Source organism: Nyctereutes procyonoides, unplaced genomic scaffold (assembly GCF_905146905.1).
Source record: "Nyctereutes procyonoides isolate TBG_1078 unplaced genomic scaffold, NYPRO_anot_genome, whole genome shotgun sequence".
Classification (NCBI taxonomy): Eukaryota; Metazoa; Chordata; class Mammalia; order Carnivora; family Canidae; genus Nyctereutes; species Nyctereutes procyonoides.
Window position 1 is genome coordinate 18,388,687 of NW_026575030.1, and position 18,919 is coordinate 18,407,605.

Consider the following 18,919-nt stretch of genomic DNA (forward strand, 5'->3'; position numbering starts at 1 on the left):
CATCTTCTGAGAAATTTTGGGTTCTTTTGCCCATTTTTCTATATGTGAAATGTGTATGTCTTTTAAAAAACTAAACTAGGCATTCTTTATATATCCTGGATACTAATCCTTAGTCAGTTATAGGTGCCAAATATCTTAAACTAGTTTGTGGTTTGCCTTTTCATCTTCATGATGCCTTTTGACAGACATAAGTCTTAATATAAGCAAAGTTATCTATCTTTTATGATTCGTGTTTTTTGTATCAAAAGTCCTCCTCTCATCCCAAGTAATAAAAAAATCTCCTATAATGCCGGAGTTTAAGTTTTGTCCTTTGTTTTTAGGTCCTTAATCCATATAGAACTGATTTTTGTATATGATGTGAGTTGAGTCCAATTTTATCTTTTTCCATTAAGAAAACCAGCTGTCCTAGCCCCATTGATGTATAATTAAATCCCTTTTTCCTTCAGAGCTTACTGTCAGCATAGTCATGAACCAACATCTCATGAATCTGGGAGTCTGTTCCTGGGCTATTTGATAATCCCTGCACCAACACCAAACTGAAATAACTTTTTAATGTTTAAAGCCTGAAAATATCCAGCATTTTAAGAAATGTGAAGAAACATTCTCATACTACAATGATGGGAATATAAATTGGAGCAAACTTTTGGGGGAAAATTAAAAATATGCAGTTACACTGCTAAAAATACATTCTATATCTAGGCTCATTAAAATTTGTGCACAGGGGGCAGCCCGGGTGGCCCAGCGGTTTAGCGCCGCCTTCAGCCCAGGGCCTGATCCTGGAAACCCAGGATCCATCCCACGTCGGGCTCCCTGTGTGAGCCTACTTCTCCCTCTGCCTGTGTCTCTGCCTCTCTCTGTCTCTCTCATGAATAAATAAAATATTTTTTAAAAATTTGTGCACAAAATGGAGCGCCCAAGAGTTCAGTCAGTAGAGCATGCAACTCTCGCTCCTAAGGTCAAGGGTTCAAGCCCCCATGTTGGGTGTGGAGCCTACTTAAAAATAATTGTGCACAAAAACACTACAGGGTTGTTTGTAGTAGAAAAAAAACAAAAACCCCTAAATGACCATCAATAGGAAAGTAGTGAAATTTCTAAAGTATGAAACATCCACGCAATGCAATGCCTTGTGGACTTCAGTGCCGACGTCTAAGATACACAGAATGATGTAAAACAAAGGCAACATAGCACACATATATAATAGAATTCTTGTGTAGATCTTAAATCAGAAGAAGACTTTGTGTCAAATTCGGGTAAGCTGCTGTGGCCTATTTCCCGAGCAAGCGCTCTGATCAGAAGGACCTCCAAGTTTTATTCTTTGGCAAGAGAATATTCTGAATGCCAAGGATATGGAAGTTGCAGACAGTAGCACACTGTTGAGTCCATTTGCTGAAAACCTGGATGTTTAAGATTTTTTTTATCCATTCATGAGAAACACAGAGAAGACCCAGGCAGAGGAGAGGCAGGCTCCCTGCGGGGAGCCAGATGCAGGACTCGGCCGGGGTCCACGACCCCAGCCACAGGGCCACCCAGGTACTCCTGGATGAGGTGTTGAGAAGTATTTTGTACAATGAAGCTGATGGCTCCCATGTTTTCACATCCTTTGAATTTTGGATTCATGTTAACAGGTTAGAAATCTGCTCTGCTAAGAGGCAACTTCTGCATTAAAGTCACCCCAGCCTATAAGGTTTGGCCTTTCCAAAGCATAGCTGTCCGCCTGGAGGAGACATGGTCTCCTCAGTGAGGGGAGACTCGGGGGCCAGGGCACTGGAGGGATCTCTGTGCGCTTATGGAGCAGTCAAAACCCCAACTCTGAACAGCTGACGTTCTCCTCCAAACTCCTCCAACCTCATCCTTCCCTGCAATATACACTCAAAATACAGCACCTGACAAGGACAGCCAAGGAAGATGGGGGCTGTGGGGTCATGACCACAAACCACAGTGGCCATAAGGAACCCGGGACTCTAACCCTTCACACCACCCAGTCCATCGCACCACAGCAGTGCGGAGGCCACGGCAGAGGATGCCCACCTCCTGTAGAACCCGGGATACCCAGAAACATCTCCCGCCCTAGTACAAAGGCCAACACAAGTCCTGCCTTCTCTGAGGTTTCTCGGACAATGCACAGTTCCACAGCTTCTCTCTCCTTGGGAACGCTCTTTTTGTAGCCATGGCTGCCACTTGACTTCAAACTTACACAATTTTACATGGCATTGACGTGGCTGGATCTTCCCAACTGTTAGTAGATTCTAAGCCTCTTGTCTCAACATTTCACGATTGCCCTCCAGCCTCCATACAAATAACGTTTGGTTTTACATCGTATCTGACTAACGAATGGGTTTCCACTGGATGGTCACACACATGATGTGATATATATGTGCAAAACGGTATTTATCCCCTTCAAAAATTCTACGTTAAACAAAGGAAATGGGAAAATATGAAGTAGGAAAATAAATCCAGAGAGGGCAGTATTTGTATGGCTAAAAGGCAAACAAATGTATAAGGACACAGAAATAAAATGTTATTTCATTCATTTAAATTTTTATTTTGAATAGCTTCAATCCAAAAAAGATTATGAATTTACAATGCTAAATGTACAATTATGAATGTATGCCTTTTTGACATCAGGGTACCATTCTTGAGCAGCAATACGATTTAAAAAATATAAAGATGCAGTATCATTTCTGATATAAAGTTACTTAAAAAAAATCCAAAGTCTTAGGGAATTCACAAATCATAACAGGAAGTAGCTATCTTATTAATTTAATGTGCACATAATTACCAAATTTAATTACATTAAAAATGTGTAAATGCCCACAGACTATACAAAAATTAACATCGCACATTTTGTCAAAAGTTCCCCATCACCTCCCACCATAAATATACAAAAACCTATTTTCGGATATCTCAAAATTGCATGCATGCGATTTAGAAGGTTTTCTAAAGCTTGGATTTTGCTCTTCTCTGGATATTATTATCTATAGCCATTTGGGGAACAAAATACATAAACACTGATATGTTATTTATATTTACCATGCCTCTGAAACTGTGCAGTATCTTCACAAACATGGGAGACAAAATAAATACAGTTAAGACCGCAACAGTTCTGTTTAAATGCAAGTGCAATTTGGAAAGCTCTCGAATGTAAGAATTATAAAACTAATATAAAAAGTATTTATTTTGTTGTTGGCTTAGCCACTTTTATTCAAGCATTATTTGCAGCATTGCTTTACAGCAGTTGGTGCTAGAAGATACAAAACATATAGTTACCACTATTTATATCTGAGGGAGAAAAAAAAAAAACTTTAAACAACCCTGAGGGAGACACACATTAAAAATCTTGTTATTTATTTAAAAAGTTAAAAAGTTACATATCATTATTTAACAATTACTTTTCAGGACATTTCTGTCCTTTAAGTATGTGCATAAATAAAATTTAAATCGGCAATATTTATTAATCTTTAATACATCAAAATAAGATATGTACAGATTTTTAAATTTAGGTCTGTATACACTCAAATAATTTAACGTGAAGTTCAGAATCAAAATTATTATGTAACGGTGACCTAAAGAGAGAGAACTCCTCCTATCTATGGCACTGAGTAGGACCCACACCTAGATTCACAGACATTCTTCAAATAATATTCTGGAAACCATCAATTGCAACTTGAACAACCCACCTTGTCTATGTTCAAATCTGATTCCTACAAATGCTCTTCCAGCTACCTAAAAACCTCACTTCTTTGAAAATAATATGGACAAATGAGATATAAAACACTTATAAAATCTAAATGTTAAAAAAAGAGAAAGGTGTAAAAAGTACAGCTCTTTATGATCATGCTCTTAAAGATGTTAAATACAATCCGGTCACTGGATTTCTAAGCTGCTATTTAGTCATTAATTATATGCTTCAGTATTTAAATCAAAGAATAAAATCTACAATTCTGGGAAATCACTTTAAGAATAACGCTTATACATACTGAAAATGAATGTGGAAATCAGAAAATGATCAAGAGTAGTAACTATAGAAAACAGTGCTAATTCACAGCTCAAGAGGTCTAAGATGCATAGCTTCACAAAATTGTTCATTCATGAACAACTGTTCTTATCTAATGTGTATTAATATCATATTATGCTTTCTGATGGAAAACTTTGATTAATATTTTTGTAAGAATCATCAGTGGCAATAGCAGTTAACAGTGATCCTGAGTGTAACTTACATTTTCCTATAGTTACCTAACATCATTCAGGTCTCTGCAGCATAAAAAATGAGAACCATGTGGTTCTAGAGCTCTGGCTAACATCTGATAAACTGGTAAATATCTACCAGAAAAACAGTGATCAGCTGGAAGTGGACAGCACAAGCCTGCTACCAGTTAGGGAAGAACACAGGATAATGTCACATAGTTTAGTTAGTGTCCGTTTTATAGCATAGCAATTTCTGTGTTTATCAGAACTGTGGGTTTTGCCAAACTGCTGGATCTTACCCAGAAAGGCATTAAAAAAAAAAAAAAAAGATTTATTTATTTATGAGAGACAGAGAGAAAGGCAGAGGAGACTCAGGCAGAGGGAGAAGCAGGCTCCTCACAGGGAGGCCAATGCGGGACTCGATCCCGGATCCCAGGATCACGCCCCAAGCTGAAAAGATATGGAACATGTCACGAATTTGCGTGTCATCCTTGCACAGGGGCCATATGCTAATCTCCTCTGTATTGTTCAGATTTTGTGTATGTGCTGCAGAAGTGAGCACCAGAAAGGCATTTTTAAGGTTACTTTAATTTTGTTTCGAATTTAAAAATAACCAGAAAAAACAGAAAGGTGAAAAATACTTTTCACATTTCTTTTGGCCCAATTAATGTCTATTCTTTAACTTTATTTCATTTTTTCTTCCTCCCACAAATTTTTACATCCAAATTAATGCTCCTTTGTAAACATCCCATCTTAAACAGGTAAGCTCTGACCTCTGGCGCCACCTAATGGCATAAAACAAACTCAGCGAGCTCATACTGTTTTGAAGAAGCAGTCACTCAAAACCACTCATTTTTAAGCCTCATTATTCATAGGAGAGACATGTATCAACCCTTAAATATTTTAGTAGGTGAAAGTCTAACTCAAAAGACTAAAACAAAACAAAAAACAAAACCCAATTCACTATTATCCTATGTCTTTAAGTAATTAAAAAGATAGAAAATAAAAATATTTAAAATTATATAAAACCTGAGAGAAAAAAAAGAGATATCAGACAGACCTACATCTATTGCAGAAGAACAACAACAACAAAAAACTTTCTTTCCCAGTGAAAATGGTCCTACAACATTTAAGTGAAGTAAATTATACTACTGACAGGAGACATACCACAAGATCTGTTTAATAGCTTTGAGGGACGTCTGAAGAAGGCAGTGAAGCACCTTGCTGATTAGAAAAATAAAACCCAGGCAGTTTGTACAGAAAATATAAAACCATAAATGGAAATTACCTGAGTTATTCTATAAGCAACACCATAAAACTAACTCCTAGGCTATCAAAGGGAACAGGTGTAGGTATATATGGAAGTCTTTGCAAGAAATTTTGGAACCAAATAAAAACAGGCTTTCTACCTATTTTCACTGGAGGGTAATTAACACCCATTTTATTGATCGATCGCAAATTTAGGGCTGGTATATAAACGAGGACTTTTTCTAATAAGCGAGTGAGGAAAATAATAAATTTAAACAGATAAACCAAGTCTCAGAAGCTAATGTCTAAAAGCCTATCAAATACCAACTTTCTTCTGTACCCTATATAAAGAGTATCACTGAGGTTAACAAAAAATTCTGGAAATAGATGTATTATGTAGTTACTGAAAGAAGATATAGGACTTTACAGACTATTAATTTAACTGACAGGCCAATCTTATTGTTCTGTTCTGTTTATTTAAAAAAAAGGCTCTAGTATCAGCTATTAGAAGGGACATAAATTGAAATGGTGCCATTCCGACACACAGGATCAGAATGTCCTAAAATTGCATTCTCCTGCTACTAGCATACCACTGAGAGTGATGCACTGCTATGTTATGGTGATGATTTGACATGATCCGTTCTCTTTAACTAAAGCTTTAGCTTCTGTTGTTGTCTGAGGTTTTGGTGGCCATTCTGGATCAACCAAGAGCTCCTGAGCCAGATACATATACTTTGCCTTTGGTACCTTCTTTCTACAGCCCAGAGCCCAGGACAAGCAGCATTTTCCCCACCGATCCACTGACTCCTAAGAAAATAAGGGAAAAAAAGAATATACGAGTAGATTAAGATCTGCTTGTTCTTAAGTTTTTAAAAGCAAAATACATCAACACAGGAAAATAAGAGCAATGACTTCTGAGTACAACAAATAAATGGAAAAAAATCCAAATGAAAGAAAATATTTTTAATATTTAATATGAAAACCCCCGTATTCTATCCCAGATTATACCATTGCTCCTAGCAATTCAGCCAGCTAGCCGCTCATTTTTGGAAGAAAGTAGTATACAAATATTATTATTATTACTATTCATGTCATCTTTCAAAAAATAAAGCACGATGAAAATACCGTGAGGTCAAAACTAGAACCTGGATCGTGTTTACTGTCAATCACTTTTTTTCACATGTTTTCATTACTATAAAAAAACAGCTTTGTTTTATAATTATAGCTTTCCCCGGTGTTCCACTATTGGAAAGAAGTACATAGAAAAGTATAAATCAAGCACGATATTTCTTAGTATTATTTCATTATAAAAAGCTCTGCTGGCATTGAAATTCTTCTGGATCAATCCAAATGTTTTTAATGAATGTGATCTTAGATAAACAATCTTTTAAGAACAAGAAAGCAGTCCCTAGTTATACAAAAATGTAGATTCAATATAGGTCCTCAGAATTTAATTGAAATTTGAGATAAAACTGAAATAAAATAAAACTAAAATGATTATACTGAGACATAAGTTATAGTCATCTCTGAAGAACAGTCAACTTCTAATTACTCTGGCTGTCACTTCTTCAAACGAAATTTAAACCCCATGGTGTTTGTTGTCCCATCAACATGTACCTCAAGCTGCAAGTAGGTTTAATCTCAATTGAAGTAATCTCACAAAATGAAATGTAACATAACTGAGGTAAGTAAAGCACTTTAATATTGATACCCAAAATCGTTTCATCATCAAAGAAGGCAAATTTGCTATAACATGTTTTGAAACATGTGCTTCTAAATTGGCCAGCAGAGAACAGCAAAAATAATATAAAATTTTAAAAAAAATCTTTAAGACTTTCAAAGGTCTTCTAGTTTTTTATCAACAAAACACAAAAAGATGCACTGGTACCAAGAATTCACAGGCAAAAATTGTGGTCACAAATAAGCTGTATGAGGACTGGGGGGCGGGGGAGGCTGGAGATCTTTATCTAGTAGCCTCTTTATTGTCATAACTAAAAAGAACTATCATCATCTTAAAAGAAGTCTACAAGAAAATACTTGGCATTAGGATTCAGAAGAGACTAGATAATAGGATTCTTCAGGTGATCCAAATAACAAATACAGCTAACCCTTGAACAATATGGGTTTGAACTGTGCAAGTCCAATTACGCAGATTTGTAAAATACAGTGCAGTACTAAAAACGTATTTTCTCTTCCTTATGATTTCTTTTAGTAACACTTTGCTCTAGCTTACTTTATTATAAGAATACAGTATATAATACATATGACATACAAAATAATGTGTTAACTGACAGCTTATATGATCAGTAAGGCCCACTGTAGGCTATCAGTAGTTTTGTTTTGTTTTTAAAGATTTATTTACTGGAGACAGAGGGAGGGAGGGAGGCAGAGAGCGCAAAAGAGCAAAGGAGCCCAACACAGGGCTTGATCTCACAACTCTGAGATCATGACCTGAGCTGAAATCAAGAGTCGGATGCTTAACCAACTGAGCCACCCAGGTGCTGCCCCAGTGGTTAAATTTTTGAGGAGTCAAAATTTATACACGGATTTTGGGCTGCACGGGGCGAGGGGCAGTTAGCACCTCTAAAACCTGTGCTGTTCAAAGGTCAACTGTAATTCCTTTCCACATTACACGTTGTGTAGGCACATACACAATACACCTTCATATGTAACCTGAGATGAGACTCACTACTTGGGTCTATGTTTTCCCCAAGGTGCTTAAATTCTTCAGTGTAGTGAGAAAAAGGATCCCTGTTCCTAAATCAATCTGAACACTGTCACTTCTCATTTTACAGCGTGTAGCACTGTTAAAGGACCACAGGAAAAGGCAAATGGTGAATGCTGACTTTAAAAAAAGCGAAAACATACACGTTTTGACTGTCCAGATGAACTGGCTGGGTGGAAGGGCACGCGACAATGCATAGCAGGCTGAGTTAAGGTAAGTCACAGCCCAGTGTCTTCAAATTTAAGACACACATACACCCCATAAGTCCAGTTTCCTACCTGTAGAAAGTGAGGCAAGCAATAAATTGGAAACTAATTTCATTGCAAACAGAATCACAATGAAATAGAAATCTTTTTACATTGAGATGCATGTTTTTTAAAAAAAAATCCTCACTTCCTTATCAAAAACAAGTAAAATTATAATTCAGAAAAAATAAATTAAGTCACAAGAAAACTAGAGAATCTCCTTCTACTATGATTAGAAACATGCTGTTCCTGTACCTCACCTTCCCCAAATATCATACACAAAAAAATACACAATATAGGTTTGTTAGTTTAAAAATACAACCATACTACATACATCCTCAAATACAATACAATTCACCGGTAGAGAAAAGAAAAGGTGCTACAGGCATGCTAGAGAAATGAACCAAAGGAGATATGATGACGGCAAGAAGAGGAGGGCAAAGAGGTGGAACACCACAGGGCTTAGAGTGAGCACGCAGGTCTCCCCCAACATCCAAACATAATCCCTGAAGCAGGAGAATACAGTAGCTATAGCAACTGGATCTTCTCCTTTGCTGCCGAAAGCAATGGTTAAATGACTGTGTCCCTCAAAGACAGGAAAGTGGCTACCACAGTCCAGAAGAGAGATCACAAAGAACCTTCAAAAAGATCTATAGCTAAAATTCTCCTGCTTCTTAGGCCATTCCAAGCTATTCACTCTAGAATCCCAATGCCAGTCTACTTTTAGGAAATGCTTTCACGGGTAGCATGTAAAATATAAAGCCATGCTTGTGGGGGAAGTGCTGTAATGATACTATGGTTTTCAAAATCGTCTTCTTCCATACCAATCCTGAATATAAAATAAAGATAATCAGAATTAACATTCTGTCTAAATAAGCTCAAATAATCTTCTAAGTGGCATGAAGATTACCACTAATATCTGCTTTTCCCCCCAAAAGGAAAACATAATCCAGCACAAATACTCGGGCAGGATCAACCTACACGACGACATGATCATAGGTCCACATCTACTACTAATTGGCCCTAGTTTACCAGACACAGGATACACACAAATGCTTTTTAGTAACAGATTATGCAGCACAGATCTTCCTAAATAGGGGTAACGCTTTATAAAAAAAGAAACTCTTCTTGAAACTGAGAAACCCTGGTTTCAACTCCCAATTTTGTTATTCATTACATGCACAACCTTGGCAAGTCAACCCAATGTTGCTTCTTTATGTACACAGTGAAGTTAGAAATAAGACCTTAAGATTTGGGAGGATGCTGAAGGTGTACAGTGTCCTTTGTCGATAAACAGATATTTTAGACAAAGTCGTCAGAGATTTTCAGATAAGGCTCCTGACTTCCCAATCCAACTGTCTAAGATGTGGGGCCTAGTCCAGGGCCTCTGGCTTTGAAATTTTCAACACAATTCCATGGCCCTTGGGTCTATATGGTAAAGGAGGAAAAAGAAAGAAATAGGTCTTCTCTTCCTCCCAGAATTAATACAGATGGTTGGGCATTGCAGTCTGAAAAGACCTCATGGGATCCTTGGTAGAAAAGAGCACAGAGCAGTCAGAGGCGGAACAAGAGTTTGTGGCAGAGAATTACGGTAGCCACAGAAGTCCTTAAGGGACTTCTCGCCTCTACTTTCTTTTTCACCTTCAATTTTGGCACTAGTGACATCTCGGACTAAAATTTCTTTGTGTGGAGCTTCTGGGTGGCCCAGTTGGTTAAGCATCCGACTCTTGATTTCAGCTCGGGTCATGATCTCAGTTGTCATGGAATCAAGTCCCATGTCAGGCTCTACACTGTGGAGCCTGCCTGGGATTCTCTCTCTCTCTCCTCTCTCTCCCCGCCCCGCTCATGTACTCTCTCTCGCTTTCTCTCCAAAAAAATCAGTCTTTGTTGTGAGGGGTTTGTCCCGTGTACTACTGTAGGATGTTTACAGAGCAAAACCCCTGACCTCTACCCACTGCATGCCCGGAGCAACCCCTCTCCTCTCCAAGTGTGACAACCAAGTATGCCTCCAGACACCATCAAATGTCAGGGTAGGCAGGGGCAAATAGAACGTCTCTGATTGAGAACCACAGCCTTGTGGTAATACGACTAGCTGACTAGTTCTTGAAGGGTCACAAATATGAACAGTGAAACCACATTACACACAGAAGTGTCAGAAGATGAAAGTGGGAAGCATTCTGTGCTAAAACCTTACAACTCTTTTCTAAAGCCAGTAACTTAAAAAATGCTTTCTCAATCATGACTACAGAAAATGAAGACTAAAATTCTCGTCTACTCTGGGATTCTCAGAACAAAGTGGCAAAACACACAGGGAACGCTGGAGCTGCCTATGCTAGACCACTCGCTACCTTCACTCTCTCCTGTGAGCACTTCAGAGGTAGGACTTCACATGAAAGACACAAACTCTTAAAAATAAGAACAGATACTACCAAATTTCTAGAAAACAGATTTAGCAAATGATAGAATCTTCTCCCATTCAATTTTGGTTGAAAACTGAGGAGAAATTTCCAATTCAAATATTTTAAAGGAGGCTTATGATACCCACTTTTGAATAAATAGGGTATAATGCCTCCTCAGAACCTGCCATTTCCTGCTTAAAGAATTTTTTTTCTAAAGTAATCTCTAGGGGCAGCCCGGGTGGCTCAGCGGTTTAGCGCCGCCTTCAGCCCAGGGCCTGATCCCGGGGTCCTGGGATGAGTCCCACGTCGGGCTCCCTGCATGGAGCCTGCTTCTCCCTCTGCCTGTGTCTCTGCCTCTCTCTCTCTCTCTCTGGGTGTCTCTCATGAATAAATAAATAAAATCTTAAAAAAAAAAAATCTCTACACCCAATGTTGGGCTCAAACCTCATAATCCCAAGGTAAGAGTCACAACACTACAGATTGAGCCAGTCAGGTGCCCTCGCATTTCCTGTTTAGATCAACAGAGAACTCTTTGGAGATGCTGGAAACTCAATGTAAATGTTTTCCGTGGCCTGGGACTTGCCAATACAAACATTTCATATTGAGGACTGATGATATGGAGCCAGAATATACCCTTTGAAATAACATAGTGAGGTAACCAAAAGGAAAAAAACTTGGACACAAAGGAGATTTAGCTAAAGGACGTGAGCCCCTAATATAGTTGTGGCCATATCACTACACCGCTTTGAGAAAAAGGAACTGAAGCTGAAGCCAGACTCAGCCCATTATTATCAAACTCTCACTCTTCATCATAAAGCAGAAGACAAGGAAATGGCACTCCACGGGACCTCTTATAAGGAAAGTAATCTGTGATACTACACTGGGCATCAAGCCCGTTGAAATACCAAAATAAAGCTCAGGAAGTTGGTACTTAAGTAAAAGAAGGCTAAAAATAAGTGAGTGGCCCAACTCAGAAATGCCAGGGAATCCTCTTGAACTCTGAAAGCTTTCCTTGTGCCTCAAAATGAAGGGAAGATTTAGAACTCACATGTGTAAAAGCACATCACCTTGCCAATACATAAACGGCAATGGGTCAGATAAGGAGGTGGGGAGACACTGTATTGTCAAGTTCTTTATATCCAAATGGGCTGGATCAGAGCTAATTCAACAGTATCAGGTAAAAAAAAAAAAAAAAAAAAGACTGACCTGATATGTTACCTTACATAGGGCATACATATGCTTCTACACATGTAACACAATATTAATTTATACTATACGACTGTATGTTACGGTATCTAACTATACTTCAACATCCAAACACCAGGAAATGGGTTTTATTCAACTATTTCTCTCCTCTTTTTCCCATGGAGCTTGTATGTCTTTCAAATCTCAGGCTTGCGAAGGGATCCAAAAAGTCAAAAGTCCCACGCTGTGATTTATTTACAGATATGCATGGCCTCTGAAAATCTTTATGAAGAGAGACCTATGTTTGGAAAAGCCAAAAAGCCACCCAAATCAAGGTACAGTGATTGCTGACAAGAGATCAGAAATAATTCCTCAAAATTTTGGCCTCTGAATTTTGATTCATTTTGGCCTCTGAACAATTCCCATTTCATAACTATGTTTCCATGAATCTCATTTAGGTCTAATGGGACTCATGAAAACCGTAAACATATAAACCAGAGAGAAATGGGAAACCTCTCACTACTGAGAAGACCTTTACACACAGAGAAGATACGGATTGGAATGGAAAAGAGACTTATGAAAGTTCTGAAGTCCTGAAAAACCTGTAACAAAGGTTTGCCAAGAATTTTCTAGGACTCCTTACGGGGAATGAAATGCCAGGCACAGGAGAAAAGGTTGAGGCAACACACAACAGGACACCACCCTACAGAAAGGCGGCAGAGCACACAACTAAAAGAGCCTAAATACACGTGAAGAATTGAGAGTAAGTGCTGATTTCCAACCTGTGGTGGCTGTGTGGTGGTGAAGCGATATTCTCCTTGTTTGTCTCGATTGAACACAACTTTCCAAAGGACCATGTCAAGGAAGAAGTTCTGAGAGATATTCCAGTGAGTTAAGAATTAAAAATGACTAAGTCATTCTTTATTAATGTGTACATTTTAAAATGCTCATACAAAGCTGCATCATTAGTGAAAAACATGACTTGGTTTTCATATAGACAATTTCAGTTAATATTGGAAAAGGATAAAGCATAACGAGAACATTTTTGGTTTTTTGGTATTTTTTTTAACAAGGCAACAACATAGGTAACAAATACCATAAAATTCTTGAAAAAATGGGACCTCTAAAATTTCCACAAAATGTGGTTTTAATCGCATCCTTGGGTCTTTCCCATTTTAAAATAATGCTTATAATCTGAGTTTTTTTTAACAATGAATTATTTTTGTTCAATTAACATAATATTAAGTCTATGTCTATAGATGAGCTCATGAGCATCATCAAAGTCCAACACAAAAATTCTTTCAATACTAAACAAGAATGAGAGATTATGAGCAGATTCCCTAAAAATTGTTTCTCTCTAGATTTTATTTTAAATAATATTTGTGTGAATAGATGAACTTATATTATAAAAAAGGGAAAGCTTTTAAAATATAATATCTTAGATGTGCTTTCTTGTGTCCATAAAACAGCACAAATACTTTCCACTGGACAACTTAAAAAAGCAGTAGCATAATAGCTACGCTGCCAATTATGGCCCAAATTTAAATACCAAGTCATCTTTTAGAAAGATAACAAATTAAGCATAATTTCCAAGTCGAGAACTATTATCACCGAAGTATACACATTTCCCCACAGATTACTTAATTTTAATTCAAAAGCCTGCCCTATGAAGAGAACCTTTCACTTAAAAATGACAACTGTATCTCCTTCTTCCATTTCATATATTGCTACTATAGAAGTGAATAATAGAAGTGAATATATATTCTATAATAGAATATATTAAATTCTATAATATAATAGAATTATAATAGTGAATTATAATAGTGAATATAAAAGAAGTGAATTATAACATTTTAATAGAGAACAGATAAAATTTTATTAATAAGCATTACTTATTACTGGCTCCCTTTACAGAAGTCAACTTAAGGGCAATCCTAATAGGAGAATGACTATTTAATATGTAATCAATCACAGAGGACTTAAGACCTCCAGAGGAAACTCAAAAGTAAATACCAAGGAGGAGGTTCCAGTAATCAGTGCCAGTAAGTTCAGAGCAGTCATTATTTTTTACTTTCAATAAACTGTTATTAAAATTTACTAGAGTTCATGTAGAAAGCCCGCTCCCTCCTTTTTCCCTTAAACGGGAGTTTTTACTGTATACTACAGGTCTCTAGTGGTACACCCCCATTGTGATTTCATGATCATGGGCCCACTAGTTGAGGGTTCGCATGAGCACTAATCTTCTCCCCTTCCCGTAGATCACTAATGTTCACTATCTCTCTGCTTATCTCCTCCTATCTGTATGATTACAGCTACATCATATCCCTTAATATGACAATTATCAGTTAACAGAAAAGGTCAGGAGAGACAGCTAAATGAATTTAACTAAAATGAGACTGAAACTCTTTGTGGGCTTCCATCATGTTACCTGTCCTCTTCTCCCAGGACTATTAAATCACCAAGAATCCCAAAGCAGCAACGTAGCCATCTGATTATCTGAAGTGCTTACCTCCACCATGATAGATACAAGGGCATTGACAAGAACAATCATGAGCATAGTTATACGCCACTGATATGGTACACACACTATCTGTAAGACAAAATTTTTAAGTTAAAATTGTAGTATGCAGTTTATGTTACAGCATTATATCATGATTTCGAAATTTACTGAATTCCTATTACATACCAAGCACCTTCACATACATTATCTCCTCAATCTTTAACAATGCCACAAGGTATATCCACTTTTCAGAGGATGAAACTCAAAAGTATAACTCAAGGTTAAAAGAATACGGTACAGTTAAAGTGGCTGAGCTTAGAATCAAATCCTATTCACTCAAACTCAAAAGCCCATGCTTTCTACTAGTTAATGAATTTCTAACAAGTTCCTATTTTTAAAACAAAATCCTGTCTATAATGAGGCAGATACTGATCAAATAATGAAGTATCACTCAACACTCTATATACTGTCATAAAGACAAATTCATAAAAGTATACAAATTAACAAATACAGTCTAAGTTTTCACTTTAATGTCTATGATTAATTTCTAAGGTCTAAAAAATAAAAGGGAAAAAATCCTATTCATGCATTCACCTTTTAGTCAACACATATTTACTGAGTACTTAAAATACTGTGCTAGATGTAGAGGACTAATATGATCTTATGTTTTAGAAAAGCACCTATGATTCCAGCAAGAAAGATTTTAAGGGTGGAGACTGCTATAGCAATCAAGATAAGAGATGATCGAAGTAGAAACCAGTGATGGGGGCCACCAGATAATAGTTATATATTTGGTCTCTGACACATAGCACTTAAAACTCTTGTAATTTCCTGAGTGATGGTGACAATAAGAGTGGCTTACTTAGAGGTCCTAAACACCCTGGAATTTCCTAGGGATCATGTCTTTTACTCTAAGGAGGCTACTCATGGTGGGCTCCTGGATAGCTCCAGGATGGGGGCTGGTTATCAAAAAGACTAAGCAATCATTAGAAGCTTGGTGCTTTCAGGCCCACTCCCCCATCCTCCACGGCTGGAGACTAAGTTAATAACTGACCATGACTAGATGAGGTAGCCTCCATTAAAAAAAAAAAAAATCCCTAAACTTCAGGTTTAGAGAGCTTCTCGTTCAGGCAACACAGCCACGTTTTGGGAGGTTGATGCATCCCAACTCCACAAGGACAGAAAGTCTTATGCTCGAGACCTTTCCAGACCTTGGCCTATCTGCCTCCTCATCTAGTTGTTCATCTGTACCTTTATTATAAACCAATAAACATAGGTCTTAACCTCAGTTTTACAGCAAATTATTGAACCTGAGGAGGAGGTTCTGGGAACCCTGATTTATATGTAATCAATAAGAAGCACAGGGGATGACCTGGGACTTACAACTGTTATCTCAAGTTGGAGAGCACTCTTGTGGGACAGTCTTTAACCTGTAGGGTGTGTGTTGATTCCAGGTAGTTGGTATCAGAACTGAATTGTAAGATACCCAGTTGGAAGACTAGTTGGTTTGGGACACACACTTGGTGTTACAAGTATTGTGAGTAGAGGAAACAACAGCCGCCTTTTAGGTGGCAAATGAGATGGAGTAAAGGTAAGATAGATTCAGAGTAAGAAAACAGAGAATCTAGCAACAGACTGGCTATGAAAAGATGACGACGACACATATACACACTTCTGACTCAGATAAATACTAGTAACAAAAAAAACAAAAGACAAAGCAGGGTTGAGGGAGAACATGATGGCAAGGTTAGTTGTCAAGATGATGAATGAGAGAACTGATCCGTGAGCTATACATGTAATATTCAGTATGCCAGTGGATACTCAGTTCTGAAGCTCAGTTGTAAAAGCTAGGCCAACATAAAAGATATGACAGGTGAAGCCAGCACTACAGATGAGCTCCTCCACATGTACAGAGTTAACACGGGAGAGAAGAATAGAAATGTGTGGAACACTAACATCTAAGGAACAGGAGGAGAGTCTGGAGATTAAAAACGATAAGTCATAGAGGTTAAGAAAAAAAAAACAAAGGAGCACAGCATCACAAAATTGTAGAGGGAATCTCCAGAATGATCGATCACCTGGCTAACTTGTCAAATACTGCTGAGGAGTCAATTAAGGATGGGGAAGAAAAAAAAAAAACTAAAAGGACAAGTCCACTGGACTTAAGAAGAAAGTTGTTAATGGCCTTGGCCAGGGCAACTTCAGTAGGTAGACGCCAGACTATCTGATGAGTGTGTGAGAGGGGAGTCGAATTATGCTGCACTCTTTCAAGAAATAATTTGGCTGTGAAACAGAAGACCCATGTGACAGGAGAGAAACATAAATGGGTTTTATTTTGTTTTCTTCTTTTGCTTAAAGTGCTTATCTAACTCCCTCATCAAAGCACATGAGGCAACAGACACACTCATACCCTGTGGTTAAGACTATAAACTGTCAACCTCTTCAAAGTTCAGTAACACAACTGCTTGTACCTGGTATAAAACCCCTGAGCACAGGAAAAGATGACAAACGACCTAATTATTTCCCAATGGAGATGGAGAAATGAATAAAAGTATACTCCCATAATCTATAATAGAATACTACACAGTAGTGAAAATGAAATACATTTATTGACATGGATGCATCTTAAAAATAATGCTAATGAGAAAAGGCAAGTCACAGAAAAATACAAATAGCGAGGTGCCACTGTCATACAATCAAAAGCAAGCAGAACTATCTCTATGGCTTCGTACAACATTGGTTAAGTATATAATTAAAGCAAGACAATGAGGTAAAAAATTAGAAAAGTGGTTCCCTCAGGGCGTTTGGAGAAAGGTATGTGATAGTGCCTTACTGGTGTCATGTTACCTTTTTTAGGTTGGATGATAAACTCATGGATGTTATTTTATTATTATTGTGCTGCACAACTTATATACACGTGCATATTCTCTTATATAAAACAAGTATTTCATCATTATTCGTAAGATTTTTAATGAAAATATGAACTCAGTGGCCAGAGAAGAAGAGGCAGTAGGTACAGACTATTCAAGTAAGTTGAGAAGGGACAGATCAAATAACAGGGTCAAAGCTTTTTTTTTTTTTTTATTTTTAAAGATCAAGGAACATTTTTTTTTTTCCAGACAGGGAAATAGAACCAGAGCAAAGACTGAAGAAAACAGACAAGAAATATAAAATAACAGACTCAATAAAAGCTGCTGTTTCAATTATGTTCTTTATTCTTTTTAGGGTATTTTTGGGTTAATATAACTGCACCTTAGAAAATTCAGAAAGAAGAGATCCTGGGGGAAATGACCTTGACAGTTGAATCTTTGTCCCCAGTAATATGAGAGCAAGGGAGGGGAGAGATCGTTAAGCTCTAAGCAAACCTCCAGAAGTCCCATCTGGCTGTGTAAGAACCACATAATACTAACACGTCATTTTCTGTTCCTGTCTTACTACTGCTCTCCTAGATATCATCACCCTCAGACAACCAATAGTAATTGATGTGCTGAACCCTTACCTGAAGAACCTGGTCAATAGAGGCAACTGGATGCAACATGATGAGTAATATGAAAACATACAAAATAATCACAGACACAACAAAAAAATCTGAAAAAGAAAGTAAAACAATTAAATTAGAAGTTCCTTTAAATAAAAATGCATATATAATAACAACTGATATACTAGCAATCCTATATTTGGTTTTGAATACATCTATTTAGGTTGGTGAAATATATAAAGTGTGTGTTTTGTTATTTCCTAGACTACAGTACATCATTTAGGCCCAAAGAATTCATTTATGTGATACAGACATAATCAGCATTTATAAAAATAAGAGACAGACTTTTATGGACACTTATTTCTAATTTCCCCAGATAGATAGCTACTTTATAAGATAATCAAGACCATATATAATTCAAAGATAGGAGACTAGCCTATGCAGAGCAAACTGAGATTATCATTTAAAACATGTATGGACTAATTACTGTTGACTATAAAAATACTGAATAACATTGTTACTCCCAGTATTAGGTATGTTATTATCCTAAATAGAGGCATTCTAATTTGCCTCTAAGTATATTTCTGTTAGGGGAATCCCACTTTCTCAATGACTTCCTCTGTAATAATATTGCCACAGAAAACGTTAGTTAAAACCCAGAAACTGAGTTGATTTACTATTTTAAATGTGAACTATTCTGCTTGCTGCAGTAGCTAGAAATGGTAAATTCAGTCCATCAGTACTTCCCATTACTTTCCAACTGAAAACTCCCTGCTTATGGCCATTTGCTAACTGTGTATATGAATGCATACATTTGCACATAAACAAGCAGACTCTTATTTATATAATGAGCCTTAAGGCTCAGAAATTTCCCCATTATATTGGTATTCTCCAACTCTTTTCCCTTTTTTCTTTGGCCTGGATATTTATTTACAAAATCTTTTCTGAGGTTAT

The 18,919-nt window shown here is 37.2% G+C and overlaps 1 protein-coding gene and 1 non-coding gene across 7 annotated transcripts in view; both read right to left on the reverse strand.

Annotated features, from left to right (window-relative positions):
- Positions 1–2,511: 2,511 nt before the first annotated feature.
- ATP13A3 (ATPase 13A3) overlaps positions 2,512–18,919 on the reverse strand; it is an 89,657-nt gene continuing 73,249 nt past the window's right edge. For 5 of the 6 annotated variants that reach the window (XM_055316090.1, XM_055316086.1, XM_055316088.1 and 2 more), the window contains 4 exons: positions 17,987–18,075; positions 14,497–14,577; positions 12,770–12,859; positions 2,512–6,240 (listed from right to left, as the gene is read on the reverse strand). In XM_055316090.1, coding sequence (XP_055172065.1) covers positions 6,043–6,240; positions 12,770–12,859; positions 14,497–14,577; positions 17,987–18,075 — 458 coding nt within the window. In that variant the 3' untranslated portion in view covers positions 2,512–6,042. The remainder of the gene's footprint in view (positions 6,241–12,769; positions 12,860–14,496; positions 14,578–17,986; positions 18,076–18,919) is intronic. The other variant, XM_055316091.1, reaches the window with a different exon arrangement.
- LOC129504051 (U6 spliceosomal RNA) lies at positions 4,640–4,747 on the reverse strand. The gene has a single exon (XR_008663287.1). It is a non-coding gene; the product is annotated as a U6 spliceosomal RNA (small nuclear RNA).